The 18793-nt window shown below is 35.0% G+C and overlaps 1 protein-coding gene across 1 annotated transcript; it reads left to right on the forward strand.

The window, feature by feature from the left end:
• The first annotated feature begins 11825 nt into the window (after positions 1 to 11825).
• LOC131611808 (laccase-17-like) lies at positions 11826 to 14352 on the forward strand. The gene is made up of 6 exons (XM_058883674.1): positions 11826 to 11975; positions 12066 to 12217; positions 12299 to 12543; positions 12627 to 12755; positions 12891 to 13847; positions 14029 to 14352. The coding sequence occupies exons 1-6, from the start codon at positions 11862 to 11864 to the stop codon at positions 14157 to 14159; spliced, it is 1728 nt and encodes a 575-aa protein (XP_058739657.1). The 5' UTR covers positions 11826 to 11861; the 3' UTR covers positions 14160 to 14352.
• Positions 14353 to 18793: the final 4441 nt, after the last annotated feature.

An 18793-nucleotide genomic window follows, 5' to 3' on the forward strand; every position in this document is an offset into this window, starting at 1 on the left:
CCCTCTTATGGCAAGGATAGACCCTTTCATTCTGAAAGGCAAAAAGAGACCTATTATCTGAGTTTAAGGTAATTGCCCCTAATTGCCTTGCAATGCTCAATTTTCATATTCTTTTTCACAATTCTTCAAAAAACTGGCTACGCTCATTTACGAGCTAAAGTCCACTTTTTTCTTTCATCTACTTTTTCTAAAGACAAACGAGCAAGCAAAGCAATTAAGAGCCCATGGAAAACCATGGATGCAAAGGGTGCCTTACACCTTCCCTTTGCATAAATTACCCCCCGAACTTAGATTTCTTTTAAAAGGTTTTTTTCTGTTTCTTTTTGCCTTTCCGAATCTGTTTGGATAAAATAAAAGTCGGTGGCGACTCATGCTTAACCGCAACATTTTTCGATTATAAAAAGTCAGTTCACCGTGTTACAATATACATATAACACATAATCACATAAGTTCATAGGTTCGACGTAGCGGCTCTTGGGAGCCAACCTTTTTATAGGGGGGTTCTAGAAGGTCTCATGGGGTCGTTCGTAGCCTCTGAGACTTTTTGTCTCTTCGGATTTTAGAACAACTCATTTTATCCATGAGGTTCGAATTTTTGGGGTAGGTTCTCGGAGAGATCAGCCAAGTATCCAGTCCTGCCCTCAACAAAGTCAAGCCTCATTTTGGACATTTCCGAATACTCAACCCACTCCGAGTGGAGTTATCAATGAGACTCGTAGGCGATTCATACTCCCCTATTGATCTCAAAGTTAACTCCCACACTTAGGGTTTAACACAACATAGAAAATACCAGCAATGCATATAATATATAATCAAACATTTTAAGGCAGATAAATAAACATTCAATAAAAAAAAAACAAAAACAAATAAATAAATAATTTAAAATTTATAAAAAAAAAAAAGATGAACCTCCCCCAAACCCTGAAAATGGCAAGTTTGCCAAACCCTAAAATGCGCCCAAACCTAAACCCTGCCAAAACCTATAGGAGCATAGTATTCACCATTTAAGTTTTCCCCAGCAGAGTCGCCAGCTGTAGCAACCTGCCCTAAAATTTAAATTTAGAGTTGCCACCTATTCTACCAAGGCAAATAGGAAACCTCGCACAGTTAAGAGATCAGGGTAAGATACTATGTTCAGGTCGAGGGAAGGTGTTAGGCACCCTCAACCCTTTCCTAAAGGTTAACATTGCAAAGATAAGGGTTATAGCAAAACATAAAGAAAGATGACAGACAGTAAATAGAGTTAAAGGCTAATTATTTGAACATGATTAGAGTTTGGAAGAGGGGGACTCGCCTTGTTGCCAAGTGCCTGCGTACATCCTTATGGAGGATCAGAGTCTACGTAGTTCGGGGCACAGGGTTGTACGCTTTAGAATTGAATTAGATTTGTTATGGTTGGAAATTGTTTTAAAGGACTTTTGAATGGCCTATCGCAGTTTTGACTGAGCATGAAAATCCGTAGTTTGATATTGATGTTTTGAAAGGTTTGAAAAGTGTTTTGAGGTTTGGGCGTACAACCCTGATTTTAATTTGTTACTATTAATCGCGATGATCAATAGGTTTGATCACCATAATTAACAGATTAATAAAAGCATTGCTAATTATTCTAATCGATTGATTCGATTATCACCGTTAGCAAATTGATGTGTTTTAATAATTAATTATTGATTTCATCGTTATCCCTCATAATCGATAGATTCGATTACAAATAATAACGAGTTTAAAAGGTATGCTAATCATCGTAACCAATAGATTTAGTTAAAACCATTTAGCAAAATATATTGTTATTTTAATTATTTGATTATTACCCACCGCGATCAATTGATTCAATCGAAGCGAATAATAAATTAAATCCTATTATTCTTTGGATAAAAACTAATGGGATTGGGCGAACCCTAATTGGTAACAATTTCTAGGATTTTCTATGATTTATATAATTAAAGATTTATTTATATAATTAAAGATTAAATTAATTAAATCGAGTAATCGAAATAATTGGGAAGACTAATCGGGAGATAATATAATCCTAAACCCTAATCATTATCTAATCCTAATTTAATTATATAAATCAATTAAATTAATTATCTTTTAAATCTAAATAGTTAGATAAATAAATAAGAAAAATATATAGAAACCTGGCATTAATCGTGTGCAGTGGCTTTGTGAACGTCCATGGTGTGCCTTCGCTCTTGATGCGTAGGATCTTGTCATGAGTGAATCTGACGGCGCCTGAATGCGTGTACGTGATGGTCGCGCGTTGGCAGGACGTACAGGATCACTAAACTAATGTTCCATAAAAATTAATGTTGGGAGTAGGAATCGAACCCACCCCCTCATGCACAAACTATTCGTCTCTTCATTTACCACCAAGCCATGAGTTGTTCGCCGGGAATACTCGGCCACAGAATAATATATACAAAACATAGAAATTTGAAATTTAGAGCAACAAAACCTACGCGCCATCAGTCTTCTTCTTCACCGATCCTTTTGACCACGAACCAGGCCTTTAGCAACGGTTCCTGGGCGTAGCTACAAACCTGCCAACACGAAAACACTTAAATAAATAAAATCCAAAGTCGTGTTTCGAGTCTAAATCGTCCTCTGAGTTCAATGGTGGCCACGGTTTAGGCCAATTTCGCATATACAGAGAGTCCCCAATTATGGAGCTTCCAAACCTAGCAATGGCAGATTCTCAATCCTGTAACAAAACTTCGATTAACCTATACAGGAAGCTTCGAAACACCATCAGGAACATATATATACAATCAAATTATACAAACCATGCAAGAATCCTTGAAACCGATGCAAATTTAAATATGCCAAACCGTGAGTGTATGAGCGGTGGTTCGGACTTCTTTGCACCTTGAGGATGATTGGAAAAGTTTCAGAGAGGACCTGGGGACATGGTAGAATCCTTAAAATGCTTTGAAACAAGCTCCTACACCAAAACCGAATTGACTTTTCTACAAGAAAATTGTGAGTTTGTTCACGGTTTTTAGGGCTACCAAAACCTGTTTTTTCTAACCCCCTTTGCATTTGGTCGTGTTCAGGTATATATAGAGACTAAATTAGGTTAACATTCTTGCACCAAATCCCTTTGAATCTTCTTCTTTGATGACAAAAGATTTGATTGGAACTTGATTGAAATAAACCATGAAATATTTCCTATTTTTGGCAAAAATTTGATTTTCTCTTTTTAATCCCCCTTAGCACGAAATTATACCATAAATATGGTGTTTGGATGATTGGGATTGATCAATAAATAAATCAAAACAAATCTTTGAGTTTTCCATTGATTATTTGATTTAAATGGTATTTTAAATGAATAAAATTCACTAAAAATATTATAAAAAATCACATAATCCTGGGATTGATCTTGGGAATTCTTTGTGATCTCTTAAGCAAGTTTGGATTATAAAAAGTCAAGCCCATTTGTAAAGACATCCATTTTTATCCTTACTTCCTTCACATATTTCCCCCAAAAATCCACCAACTTTGACAAGGCATATCTCCCTCAATTTTCAAGATATGGAAGAGTTCTATAACTTTTTGGAAACCTCAAGAAGTCCTCTACAAGCCACTTTGGAACATATTTTTCCTTTGAGGGTTCTATCTTGATGATATGCCCTTTGACAAAAAACAGCTTTCTTGTGATCTTTTGGAAGGACCTGTAATGTTTTGCACCATACCTTCAAATGAAGCATTTCTAGCCCTGGCTTGTGAGAGACAAAGTTGTAGAGAATCCAATTTCCTTCAAAATAGGCTTTGAGTGGGAAATTTTTGATATTCCATGTGAAAGTTATGCCCAGTCAAAGTTGGGTTGACTTTCTCCTAAGAAACCCTAATTTGAACCTTTTTGTATTTGTTCATCTCTGAGTTTCTATTAATGGAATCATGATCAATCCTTGATCAAATGATGGTTATTCTTCTATGCTTGATGTTTTACCAATGATCATAGGTTTGAATCATGCTTTGATTGTAGTTGACCTTCAGGTTTGAATCAGTTGACTGTGGATCATCTGGACTTTTGAGTGAGTAATCTTTGGAACTGAACCTTGAACTTTGAATCATTGTAAATGGAATATGGAGGGCAAATTTTGGGTTATGACAATGTGTTTATTACTTGGTTTAATTTGAGAGACACATATTTGTTTAAGGAAGATGAATAATATTCTCAATTATCACACCAAAATAATATCCTCGGTTTTTGACAAAAACCAGGTAAAAAGTGTATAAGTTTTTTTTTAACATTACATTGTTTACACAAAATATTAAATTACATTATTACAACAAATGCAGTCTTATCATAGTAGTCGTTGTTCTTGGAAAACAACACATCTTTGCTCTAATCCATATCATGTTGGATACATTCTGTGTTCACTATTTTAAAATTCTATGGACTGCATGCAATCAAGTTTTAAAGAGCTATCTATTCTAAGTAAGGAAATACCGATTCAAAATATTGGAAATGATTTTTCTGTATTTGCAATCCATCATTGAGAACTTTTCCAAACTTTTTTAAGTTCTAAAATTTCATTATCTTGAGCAAATGTTATCAAGGCAAATACTTTTACAAGAAAGATATACATAGTGGTAGATGTAGATAGTTTGTTGTGGATTGATGTCTTGGCAATTTCTTGAGCGTTGTTCCTTTTAAGAATGCAGGGTAGAGATTTATTGTTGTAGTTGTGTAACATATTCTCTCGGTTGTTAATAAACACCAATGGGAAATGTATTTTTTTTATTTTAAATAGAAAAATAAAATAAGTAAGCCTATCAGTTTTAGAATAAAATCGAGGTTGTTGTGAATTCAATGCCAAGAACAAAGTATAAACCAATGAAGAATAAAGGACAAGGAAGAAGAGGAACACAATAATTGGTTATAACTGCTATTCTTTTACTTTCTCTTAGAACAAGATTACAAGTTTACAAGAATAACAAATAACCTCTCTCACCCTAAATTAGGATTTGCAACTTAGCAATGATGAGAGACTAGTATGCTATTTATAATAAAACATAACATACTAACTAATGGGCTTTTTCCACAAGGCCCATTACACAAGCCAACTTAATAAACAAGCTAACTTAACAAATTAGGGTTTAAACACTAAAACCTAATTTAACATGCTAACAACCCTAGCATCTTCGACACAAGCATGTGAACAACCTTCGACATCATGCTTAACCCTGTCGAACCAAGAAGCTACCCTTCGGCCATACTAGAGTTCGATCCAATATCTCACAAATCTCCACCTTGGATCTAACTCTACAACATCAAGGGAACAAACTAGCTTTCTTCATGCAGCTTTAGCAACTACATACAGTGGAAAAACTTGCAACTCGGTAATGTCTTGGTGATCATATCAGCAGCATTGTCTTCAGTCGAAACCTTCAGCACTTGGACTTCTCCATGCTCGATTACTCCTCTGACGAAATGCAGCCTCACATCAATGTGCTTAGTTCGCTCATGATAGGCTGAATTCTTCGACAGGTGTATTGCACTTTGACTATCACATTTAACAGTGATACCTCGACCTTGAAGTTTCAGCTCCTTCGCAAAACCTTCAAGCCACAATGCTTCTTTCACAGCTTCAGTTAATGCAATATACTCCGCTTCAGTGGTTGATAGAGCAACAACCTTTTGAAGTGTTGCTTTCCAACTAATTGTTGTGCCAAACATAGTGAAAACATATCCAGAAATAGATTTTCTGGAATCCATACAACATGCATAATCAGAGTCGACATATCCTTCAATTGCTGCTTTACCATCTACACCCAAGGCTCCACCATAAATTAAGACTCTTTTCAGAGACCCATTTATGTACCTTAAAATCCACTTCAATGCTTGCCAGTGAGCCTTTCCAGGATTCGCCATGTACCTGCTTACAAGACTTACTGCGTATGCTATGTCGGGTCTAGTACAGACCATAGCATACATCAAAGAACCAACTATATTAGCATATGGGATGATATTCATATAGGCTCTTTCCACATCAGTACTGGGACACAGATCAATACTCAGCTTGAATTGAGGGTTTGTTGGAGTCACAACTGGCTTCGAATTCGACATACCAAACTTTTCAAGAATCTTCCGTAGGTATGCCTCTTGAGATAAACATAACTTAGACTTCTTTCTATCTCTTCGAATGTCAATTCCAAGAATTCTGGAAGCAGCTCCCAGATCCTTCATATCGAACTCCTTATTGAGTTCAGCCTTCACCCTGTCACATCTTCAACATTGTTGCTTGCTATGATAATATCATCCACATAAAGCAACAAAATAACAAATGAATTACCAGGTTGAAATCTGAAGTAAACGCAGTGGTCGAACTGACTTCTAATGAAACTTATGCGTGCCATGAACTTGTCGAATCTCCTATTCCACTGTCGAGGAGATTGTTTCAGCCCATACAAAGATCTCTTTAACTTGCACACATAATCTTCCTTCACCTTTTCGACATACCCTTCAGGTTGCCTCATCAGGATCGTTTCATCTAGGTCACCATACAAGAACGTAGTCTTCACATCCATCTGTTCCAGTTCAAGCTCGAACTGTGCTACCATGGCAAGTAACATTCGAATGGACCTATGCTTTACAACAGGAGAAAACACATCATTGAAGTCGATACCTTCTTTCTGAGTGAAACCCCTTGCAACTAACCTTGCCTTGTATCTTTTCGACGTCACTCCTTCAATTCCTTCCTTAACTTTGAAAATCCATTTACAGCTGACTAACCTTGCCCCAACAGGTTTCTTGATCAGTTCCCAAGTATGATTATCATGAAGAGATTTCATCTCATCATCCATGGCCTTCAGCCATTCAGTCTTATTTCGACTCCTCATAACTTCCTTGTAGTCTCTAGGTTCTTCGTCTAGAACCTCACTTGCAGAGATTAAGGCATAAGCTATAAGATCTGCATACCCAAGCCTCTGAGGTGCCTTTATGACTCTTCTCGACCTATCTCTTGACAATAGGTAGTCATCGTCAGTTTCCTCAACTTCCTCAGCATCTTCTGCTTCTTCTTCAACTTCATCAGGGATATGCAATTCAGTATCAACATGCTCCACCTCAACAGGAATCTCTACCTATTCCAGCTCTTCGTCAGATGTTTCTGTACTTCGACCAACATCATCAGTTTTCTTAAAAGCCATTTCAGCTTCATTGAAAACAACATCTCGACTGGTGATACACCTCCTGTGACCTGGCTCAAGGCACCATAGCCTATAAGCTTTGACTCCTTCTGGGTATCCCATGAACATGCATTTCAGAGCTCTAGGTTCGACCTTGTCTTGCCTAATGTGAGCATAGGCTACGCATCCAAATACTCTCAGTTTGTCGAGATCTGGTGGATGTCCCGACCAAACTTCTTCAGGTGTCTTCATATCTAACGCTGTAGAAGGACATCTGTTTATCAGATATGTTGCTGTCGAAACAGCCTCAGCCCAGAACACCTTCGTTAACCCCGCACTAGTCAACATGCATCTGACTCTCTCCAAAATAGTTCAATTAAGCCTTTCAGCCAAACCATTTTGTTGTGGAGTACCTGCAGTAGTTCTATGCCTTGCAATACTAGAGGCAGCACAAAAGCTGTCGAATGCCTCATTGCAAAATTCAAGGCCATTGTCGGTTCTCAACCCTTGACCTTTCTGCCAGTCTGATTTTCAACCAGAGTCTTCCAACTTTTGAAATTCTCAAAAGTTTCATCCTTAGTCTTCTGGATGAATACCCATAATTTTCTGGAATAATCATCTACTATGGATAGAAAATACCTTGCTCCTGAATGTGATGGACACCTTGCAGGCCCCCAAAGATCAGCATGGATGTAATCAAAGGATCCATGTGTTCTTTGTTTGCCTTTGTTGAACTTCACTCTGCAAGATTTTCCAAGTACACAGGGTTCACAAAACTTCAGCTTTTCGACTTTGTCTCCACCAAGCAAATTTTGTTTCCCTAATTCGACCAGACCCCTTTCACTGACATGGCCCAATCTCATGTGCCAGATTTCTGTTTTCGACAAAGGTTTCGTGGATGCAACATTTGTCGTACCACTTACAACTTCAGCCTCAAGGGTATACAAGCCTTGTTTCTTCACGCCTCTCAAGTCTTCCTTCGAACCCTTCATGACTCTTAGGATACTTTTCTCTCCTTGGAAAACATATCCTTTCTTGTCGAATTCACCAAGAGAAAGCAGATTTCTCTTCAAATCAGGAACATACCTGACTTCAGTCAACAACCTTATTGACTCATCATGGAGCTTGAATCTCACAGATCCAACACCTGCAATCTTACAAGCCTTGTTGTTTCCCAGCAATACTGATCCACCATCTTGATCACATAATTCCTCGAACAAGTCTTTGTTCGGAGTCATGTGCCAAGTGCAACCTGAATCCATAATCCACTCCTTCTTAGAGTCACTGCTTGAAACCACAAGAACATCAGATGATTCGAAATCATCTTGAACAATGGCAGCGTTGCCATTATCCTTACCTCCATGATATTTCAGGCGTTCAGGGCACACCTTTCTTGTGTGACCCTCCTTCTTACAATGGTAGCATCGAATGCCAGATGCTTCGCCACTGTAAGACTTCGACTGGCTTTTGCCTTTCTTCTTGTCGAACTTACCATCCTTTCGTAAGAGTTTTCCTTTAACGGCCAAACCTTCGCCAACAGTCGAAGGTTTATGCTCCTTTCGTTCATTCAAGTCCTTAGAGTACAAGGCTGATTGAACTTCTTCAAACGTCAGAGACTCCCTTCCATACAAGAGAGTTTCTTTGAAGTGAGCATGTGATCGAGGCAAAGAACACAATAGTAACAGCGCTTGATCTTCATCATCGATCTTCACATCAATATTTTCAAGATCAAGAATCAGCTTGTTGAACATATCCAACTGCTCAGCCAATACTTTGTCTTCAATCATCTTGAATGAATACAAAGCTTGCTTCAGGTAGAGTCGATTTACCAGCGATTTGGTCATATACAAACTTTCAAGTTTCACCCATAACCCTGATGCCGTCGTCTCCTTTGATACCTGTCGAAGAACCTTATCACCAAGGCTCAACAAAATTGCGCTGTGTGCTTTCTCGATCATATTTGTCTTCTCCACTACCGTCAATTCTGCATTCATGGCTGCCTCTCCCTTCAACGCTTCCAAACAACCCTGCTGAACCAGTAGGGCTTTCATCTTCAAGCGCCACATACCGAAATCATTCACTCCGGTGAACTTTTCAATCTCATACTTTGTTGAAGGCATCTTCTCCACGCTCACCGCACCAATTTGTTGTGAATTCAATGCCAAGAACAAAGTATAAACCAAGGAAGAATAAAGGACAAGGAAGAAGAGGAACACAATAATTGGTTATAACTGCTATTCTTTTACTTTCTCTTAGAACAAGATTACAAGTTTACAAGAATAACAAATAACCTCTCTCACCCTAAATTAGGATTTGCAACTTAGCAATGATGAGAGACTAGTATGCTATTTATAATAAAACATAACATACTAACTAATGGGCTTTTTCCACAAGGCCCATTACACAAGACAACTTAATAAACAAGCTAACTTAACAAATTAGGGTTTAAACACTAAAACCTAATTTAACATGCTAACAACCCTAGCATCTTCGACACAAGCATGTGAACAACCTTCGACATCATGCTTAACCCTGTCGAACCAAGAAGCTACCCCTCGGCCATACTAGAGTTCGATCCAATATCTCACAGAGGTGAATAATATCTAGTTTTTAAAACATTACATCGTTTACACAAAATATTAAAAAAATTCAGATTCATCATCATCGCTGCAATTCTAGATTTTGTTGCATGTACCTTTTCAAAGGTTGATTAACCTTGTTTGTTTAAACTGGAAACATGAGTAATTTTCCGCACTTTTGATCTATAGGGAATTTTTCCAACGTTCTTCAATAAATAGTTGTTCCTATAATACAATATCAACACCATTATGTAAGATAGATTACAAGGGAAGAAAAAAATTGTTTTGTCCAAGGATAGAAGAACATTGAAGATTTTTTCTGTCTTGCAATCCATCACAAAGAATGATGCATACTAGTTTGAGGCGGCAATATATAAGTTATGATTAGGATCAAATCTGCTAAACGAGTATTTTTATAGTAAAATATGATTATTTTATCTCTCGATTTTTAAGGAAACCGATGAAATAGATCATTTAGTATTCACTTATAAACAAATAAATACATAAACTGTAATAGTTGGATTTCGATGTCTGTCTTAATTTGTTTTTCTCCTCGGTTGATAAAACCGAGAGAATATATTGTTTTTATTTTTATAAAAAATAATAAAATATGACACACCTTATCATAATACCTAGATTTTGTGTGACTGAGGTGAAAATTTTGTCATAAAATAATTATTATTTGTTATAATGATTATAACTTCTCATCCATTTTTTTTACAATTTCCACGAATAGAACACTACAAGAAAATGTTGTCTCCTTTCGTGATGAAAGAAATTTTAAGGAATGCACAACAAATCTTCCTATTGTCATAAAATCGATGTAAATGCCAATTCAACAACCCACGTACCTTATTACTCTCGCCAATCTTGAATTACTTTCAACTAAATTAATCAAGTAAAAACAATGTTTGAACCTTGATTCCAATAATAACTTGATGAACACGTCCATCACATTGTCTTTTAAAATATCTTTCTCAACCATAATCTTTTGATTCAACTACATCTTTAACAAAGTGCCGACAAATGTCAACTGAATGACAATTTAACAAGTGTCGTAAGATAATAATACCTTAAACATTACACAGTTTCAATTAAAAAAAAACTTTTGAAGTGTTTTTCATTTTATTTAAAAGCGGTTATTTGTTTGCTTCAATTTTCCCTAAATAATAAAATAATGATGATGGGTATTTATGGGTGCAGTTACCGTGCATAGATAAAAATTTATGCACCATGCATAGATTATTATGGACCATTGGATCATTGGATCAAATTCTAGACATCAATTATTATTACTCAATACTCAATACTCATCACTCAATACTCAATACTCAATACTGGATTAAAAACATGATCCAATAACTTATGTAGGCTTATGCATGGTGCATAAATAAAACCAGTATCTATTATTTTATGAACTATCTTATACTTCGATATGGACTCCAATATGTAAGACATGTTAATTTTTAAATCATGATAAATAATTTAATATAGATGTAACCAATCACCTAACTAACACCATATCTAAGCAAACTATCAGTACAATAACCACTTGACCATGTACATAATTTAAATCATCATGCATTGTTTTTTCTTTTAACACAATCATTATGCCTATAGCTAGGTGAAGAATGTCGATTCAGATGCATTTGAATTCTATTCATACAAAAATATGGTACAAATATATATTGAAGTGACACATTAATTAGATAGATCCCTCTTACTTTTGCTACAAGAAGAACAGTGGTTGAGAAAGTTACATTTGACCAATGATGTACTCTCAATGTTCCCTAGAGTTTCAATTAGATGAACCCTTTCATACACAAAATAGTACATGAAGGCATGAAGCATACAATGAAAGAGATTTGCAGCTATAATAACCACAATAATTAAAAAATTGTTAAGGAATTTTTAACTTGCACATGAAGGAGTTAAAATAAATTTTGGATGTCTTTGACACCACTCTAAAGTAGTTCTAACTACTATTACAGTTCAATGACAACAATATTGAGTTCATCTTATATTTCAATATTACATTATAATATTATATTTTATTCACCTAATCTTACAACTATTTATAGACCAACAGTTTTTTCAACATAGCATCAAGAAACTTTCAAACTCAAAGTCTCAAAAAGTTTCAATATCAAAATGGGTGTTTCCCTTTTTTCATCACTTAAAATCCAAGTGATATTTTTGTCATTGATTAGTATTTGTTTATTTGAGGTTGCACTTGCTAGCACAACCAGACACTATCATTTTGATGTACTTTTTCTATAAATTTCCTTTTATGTTTTTTATTTTACTTGTGTTTTATTCTGCATGCAATAAAATTGATGTTATATATTATTACAGATAAGGCTTCAAAATGTAACAAGATTGTGTCACAAAAAGAGCATGGTAACTGTGAATGGCAAGTTTCCGGGGCCTCGTGTTGTCGCTAGAGAAGGCGATCGTCTTGTCATCACGGTTGTTAACAATGTGCAAAACAACATCTCAATTCATTGGTAATCAACATTACATTGAATATATGTAAATAATAAATTTGTGACAAATGATGAAAAAAATGTTTGGTATTATTGAAATAGGCATGGAATTAGACAGCTTCAATCAGGATGGGCTGATGGGCCAGCATATGTGACACAATGTCCAATTCAAACAGGTCAAAGCTATGTTTACAATTACACAATCAAAGGCCAAAGAGGAACACTCTTTTGGCATGCTCATATATCTTGGTTAAGATCAACACTCTATGGTCCTCTCATTATTCTTCCCAAAAAAAATGTTCAGTATCCTTTTGCAAAACCTCACAAGGAAGTTCCAATTATATTTGGTAATGAAATTACTTAATGGACTATATATATAAATATCTTAATTTATATATGCTAATCAAAAATTATTTATGGTTTTAATTAGGGGAATGGTTTAATGGAGATACTGAAGCAATCATTGCACAAGCCCTTCAAACTGGTGGAGGACCAAATGTCTCTGATGCATACACAATTAATGGACTTCCCGGACCACTTTATAATTGTTCGGCTAAAGGTAAGAAATACTTATGCACACGGATACAAACACAGACACTGGCACAGACATGTCTTTTCAGAGGTGTTGGTGTTACATAACAGACGCTTATATGATATACTCATGCGTTAACTGCTTAATTTGGTTTATCTACAGATACATTCAAGTTGAAGGTGAAACCTGGAAAGACTTACCTTCTACGTTTCGTCAACGCTGCACTAAATGATGAACTATTCTTCAGCATTGCAAATCACACTCTCACAGTTGTTGAAGCAGATGCAGTCTATGTAAAACCATTCGAAACAGACACAATCCTAATTGCACCCGGCCAAACCACAAATGTTCTTCTCAAAACAAAACCACATTTTCCAAATGCAACATTCCTAATGCTTGCAAGACCATATGCGACTGGCTCAGGAACTTTTGATAATTCCACAGTTGCCGGAATCATTGAATATGATCACAGTTCTAATTCTTCATTAAAAAATCTTCAACTTTTCAAACCTATTCTTCCGCAACTTAATGACACTGCTTTCGCGACTAATTTCTCCAACAAACTTCGTAGCTTAGCGAATTCTCAATTTCCAGCTAATGTTCCACAGAATGTTGATAAGCACTTTTTCTTCACAGTAGGCCTAGGTACTAATCCTTGTAACACAAACCAAACATGTCAAGGTCCCAATGGAACAATGTTTGCAGCATCAGTGAACAATGTATCTTACACAATGCCAACCACTGCACTTCTTCAAGCTCATTACTTTGGACAATCTAATGGAGTTTACACTCCTGATTTTCCAACTAGACCTTTGAATCCATTTAACTACACCGGAACTCCACCGAATAACACTATGGTTGGGAATGGAACAAAGGTTGTGGTTCTTCCTTTTAACACAAGTGTGGAGCTTGTTTTGCAAGATACTAGTATTCTTGGTGTTGAGAGTCACCCTCTTCATTTGCATGGATTTAATTTCTTTGTTGTTGGACAAGGATTCGGTAACTATGATTCGAATAAGGATCCACAAAAATTTAATCTTGTTGATCCTGTTGAAAGGAATACAGTTGGTGTTCCATCTGGTGGTTGGGTTGCTATCAGATTCCTAGCAGATAATCCAGGTTAGTTCATAATTTATTTATATTACTATTTAAATTTACCTACAATTTAATATTTTACATCGCCAAAGCACATAAGAGCAACCGCATTGACTGCAATTGCAACACTCGCAACTGCAACCATGTTTGTGGTTGCAACCGCAATTTAAAATCATGTATTGAACAATTTGATTTGTGTGTGTAGGGGCATGGTTTATGCATTGTCACTTGGAAATCCATACAAGTTGGGGTCTTAAGATGGCATGGATTGTTTTGGATGGAAAGCTTCCAAATCAGAAGGTGCTTCCACCTCCAGCTGATCTTCCCAAATGTTAACTTCAATTTTATTTTGTTTATATTTGTTTCAACATTTTTTTCCCTTTTTGTAATCCATGGTTGAGATGATGTTTTCAGTGGTTAATATTTTTTTTTTAATTTGGAATTGAGGCTACTTAAGGCAGAGGGTGGACCTTTTTCTTTTGTTGGATGAGAAATTTATTTAAACATGATGCCTTTATTGACATTCAAATTGTAATTCTTTGAAGAGTGAATATTTTTTATTGAAATTTATTAGTATTGTTATAGTGACTTTGATTAAAGCAGCAAATGAGTAAAATTGATTCTTAGTTCAACTGACATAAGTCAATATTCATAGGTTGGCCGCCATCACTAAAATTCAAACTCTGATAGTCATAATTAGGTGTGTGAGTTTACAAGTGGTTATTACCACTTTATCTACGTACCAAAAAAAAACACAAGGTGAAACACATCAAAACTTACAGATAAGATATAGATAGCATTACATATAACCATTTTCCATGGCATAAACAAATACAAACACAATTTTCTAGAAAAATTGCAACTAGTACACCATTTCTAGAAAAAAAAAGTAAATGGGCAATAAGTCGCGCCACTATTCTTTTTTGAATGGAAAAGTCAATCTTCTTAAAAACTATATTTATAGATCTGCGAGACACAACATTTCTAACAAGGTTATGTCACTATTTGAAACATGAAAGATTCCACCTATGGATCACGTGATCTACAAATGTATCCAAACACACCTTACGACAAACAAGGAAAATCTCATCAATAAAAAATATATGAATCATAAGGCAGTATCCTAAGACAGTACGATACTCCATCGGTGACATACGTTGGCCTAACCCATCAATAGAAATAACAAGGAAAAAGTCTTGAGCATGTGCGACTTGTAAACAACCAAAAACTACTTTCTGTCTAGTGGTCATTGCAAAATTTACATCCATGTCCTTAACAGTTCTACTTAAAAGTGTACTCACCAAAACATGTTATGCTTTAAGAAGGGCGATGTCCTTGCTAGTAAAATTGCTAAGGTAAAATTCTGGAATCACAAACCTAATACCATGTAAAATGTTGTCAAAATCTGAGTCCAAACCATATACCTCACTATCCCTCAAGATATGATCTTGTAACACCCAAGCTTAGGTCCTAGAAGCCACAAAAGCATATGAGGCAGTCTTTAGTACCGAGTACAAACTCAATCCCCCAACTCTAATGGTTAAAGAAGCCACCATCCATTGAAGGTCCCCCGAAGAAAGGACCTCCACCAATCATGTTGTCTTGAACAGCCTTTCGTAACTCTTTTTCAAACAAAATAGCTTCTCCTCCATATGAGTTGGTTGGCACATTCTCAGGCCAAAATACAATTTGGAAATACACATGCAGGATCGAAGTAGAAGAAACTCACTCTGAGGATCCCTTAGTTATGGTAGGAGATAGATTAGCTCAATAGCCCTGGAGGCTCTCTTCATGGACAACCCTTTAATAAAGTTTTCAACTCGACTAACTACCCATCCAAGCAACTTCATCCCTAACATTGTCCTTCCAGTGTCTGACAAAAACAAATCCTCACGAAGATTACTACCAGCACATGAAGGCCAAAAGATCTTAATCTTACAAATATTCAATTCGAGACCTAATCTTGAGATCAAAAGATCTCATTCTTACCAAATTTCAAGCTTTTCGAATGAATCTAAGGATCTTGGAGTATAGATTCTCATGCATCTTAAAGATGTTGAATTTTGAAAAGGGTTAAATAACTTTTACCCCCTGCCATATAGGCGTGTTTTGGTTTATCCCCCTTAAAAAAAAATTTAAAGGAGACCTTAACAAATAAAGATTCCATCATTAAAGCCCTTGTTCCATTTTTTTGGCCAAGATACTTATAATCTTGTCTACGTAGACAAAAAAATATGTTGACTGTGTATTTGCTGCATACGTGACATTTTTTAATTTTTTTAAATTTATTTTTATTTTTTAAATTTTTTTTACAATATATACTATACATAGTTACATATAACTAGTTATTATATAATTATATAAATAAATTTAAAATAAAAAATAATTTAATAACGTTAATATATTAATTGCACTTTATATAATTACAAAAATATCGTTAATATATAAAATTAATATTAAATGAAAAATTTTAATAACTATAAGTATCATTTCATATTCAAATAAATTTATAAAATAAATAATTTATGAAGTATTAGTAAACATATATATATATATATATATATATATATATATATATATATATATATATATATATATATATATATATATATATATATATATATATATATATATATATATATATATAGGAGAGAGAAAAAAAGATTCACCCATAATCTCCACCATTTATTTTAAAATCCAATGGTTCAGATTCATTCTCACATTCTCATATAATATGCCCTATATATATATATATATATATATATATATATATATATATATATATATATATATATATATATATATATATATATATATATGATTGGCTGTTAAAAGGTTAAATATCAAAATTCTCAAGAATTGAACCCAAGACACATTACTTACAAGAGTAAGAATCTACCACTAGGCCAATTGCTCCTATTGTTTAATTTCTTGCATTAAAAACATTAAAATAACATATAGTTTAAGCCAAAATAAATATAGTTTGAGACTAATATGCCTACTTTGACTCACTAGTCCCAAACCTACCAACCTCAATAATGGTTTACATGTTGTTCCTCTTTTGTCTAACTTTTTCACCAAGTTTGATGAGTTTGAATTTGAGCCATATAATGGTAGGTGACATAAAGATCTTAATATTCTTCATGGGCCATATAATGGTAGGTGACATAAAAATCTTTTCAATTCAAGTACTACGATATTAAAAATCTTGTATATATTGTGTCTTGTGTTCAATACTCATTGTAGAAAAAATATTTTAGTTTTGATATTTTATAAAATACTTATTTGTTTACTGCTACTTCATAAATTATTTATTTTATAAATTTATTTGAATATGAAATAATACTTATAGTTAATAAAAATTTTCAATTAATATTAATTTTATATATTAACGATATTTTTGTAATTATATAAAATGCAATTAATATATTAACGTTATTTTTTTAATTATATATTAATGTTATTAAATTATTTTTTATTTTAAATTTATTTAAATAATTATATAGTAACTAGCTATATATATTTTTTTAATCAAAAGGGGGGGCAATGGCCCATGATATAAAAAGGAAAATTAGGTACACAAAAATGAGGGGGACAAAGACCGAAACCTCAAACCTAACAAAAACGAAAGCTAGGAAGGCCTAACTTGTTCCTATTGAAATCACTAGAAACAATGGGGTGTAGACAATCCCACCAAGTAAAGTTAGCATCTAAAAAACCTAATTAGCTAATTTATCTGCACAATGATTCCCTTCTCTGTAGATGTGTGTCGCCATGAAGTTAATATTTAAGAGCTTGAATACACATATCCCATCTATTTCTAAGCTTCCAAGGCACCACCGATGTGTTTCAAAAAGCCAACACTACCAACTTCGAATCTGATTCCAACCACAGGTTAGGCCAATTCTGAATAATGGCAAACTCCAAGGCAAGAATGACCCCCATGAGCTCCGCAAAAAAAGCATTAGCTGTGCCCAAAAAGAAAGAAAAACTATCGAGATGGTCTCTGTTATGGTCCCGGAAAATGCCCCCGCAAACAACCACTAAAGGGGTACCGGACGCTGCCCCATCAGTGTTCACTTTCACCCAAAATCGAGGCGGAGGGCTCCACAAAACCTCAACACAAACACGTTGCTTTGGAGGACGAACAGAGACATCGAAATTCTTTAAAATGATAAAGTCCTGTATATCATTATTGGAGCACTTCTTCGAGTTGTTACCTGCCAAAGTCGTGAGAGAAAAAATGGAGGCGCAACCAGATTTCCAATGAGAGGGCTTCTTTTGAAAACGAGCCATGTTACGAGCATTCCAAATAAAGGAGATGGTGTTGGTCACCGCCGCAAGGATAACAACGCTGCACTGTTGAGAGTGTATACTATTCACAACCGAAAGACAATCCGCAATAGAAGTTATCGGAGTAGATAAATCAAGTAACACACTTATCCACCTCCAAAGACAGTTGGCAAAACAGCAATCAAAAAACAAATGCTGAAGCGATTCCGAACCACGTGTAAGTATCAGATATGCCTAAGAGGGGGGGTGAATTAGGTTTTCAAAAATAATCGGTTTTATGAGAATGTCTTTACTAAATTTTTGGTTAAGTATTTGAAGGCTTTTGATGGTTTTTATCTTTTTCTTGGTAATGGTAATGAAAGCGGTAAAAGCGAAAAGATAAAGAACACAACGATATATACTGGTTCCCCTCACAATCCGAGAGTACTCCAGTCCCCTTTCAAACACGAAAGAGATTTCACTATAGTTAGAATTATTGTACAAGCCTATGCCTACTATCTAACCTATAGGGTGATCAAAGGTTCTTAACACCTTTAAGATCAAAAACAACACTAATGTGAATGAAGAACAATCCTCTTCAAACACAACACTTACTTCCAACAATCCTGGATAGTAAGGAGAAATAATTTTTGAATGATACAAGAATTTATGAAGATGAATAATATATCAATCTTGGA

Source organism: Vicia villosa, linkage group LG6 (genome assembly GCF_029867415.1).
Source record: "Vicia villosa cultivar HV-30 ecotype Madison, WI linkage group LG6, Vvil1.0, whole genome shotgun sequence".
Lineage (NCBI taxonomy): Eukaryota > Viridiplantae > Streptophyta > Magnoliopsida > Fabales > Fabaceae > Vicia > Vicia villosa.

Excerpts from the sequence above, each read along its gene's own strand:
- LOC131611808 (XM_058883674.1), top strand. The coding sequence starts at position 11,862 with ATGGGTGTTTCCCTTTTTTCATCACTTAAAATCCAAGTGATATTTTTG. Across the intron at positions 12,756-12,890 it reads TTATAATTGTTCGGCTAAAG|ATACATTCAAGTTGAAGGTG; the intron begins GTAAGAAATACT and ends GTTTATCTACAG. Across the intron at positions 13,848-14,028 it reads ATTCCTAGCAGATAATCCAG|GGGCATGGTTTATGCATTGT; the intron begins GTTAGTTCATAA and ends TTGTGTGTGTAG.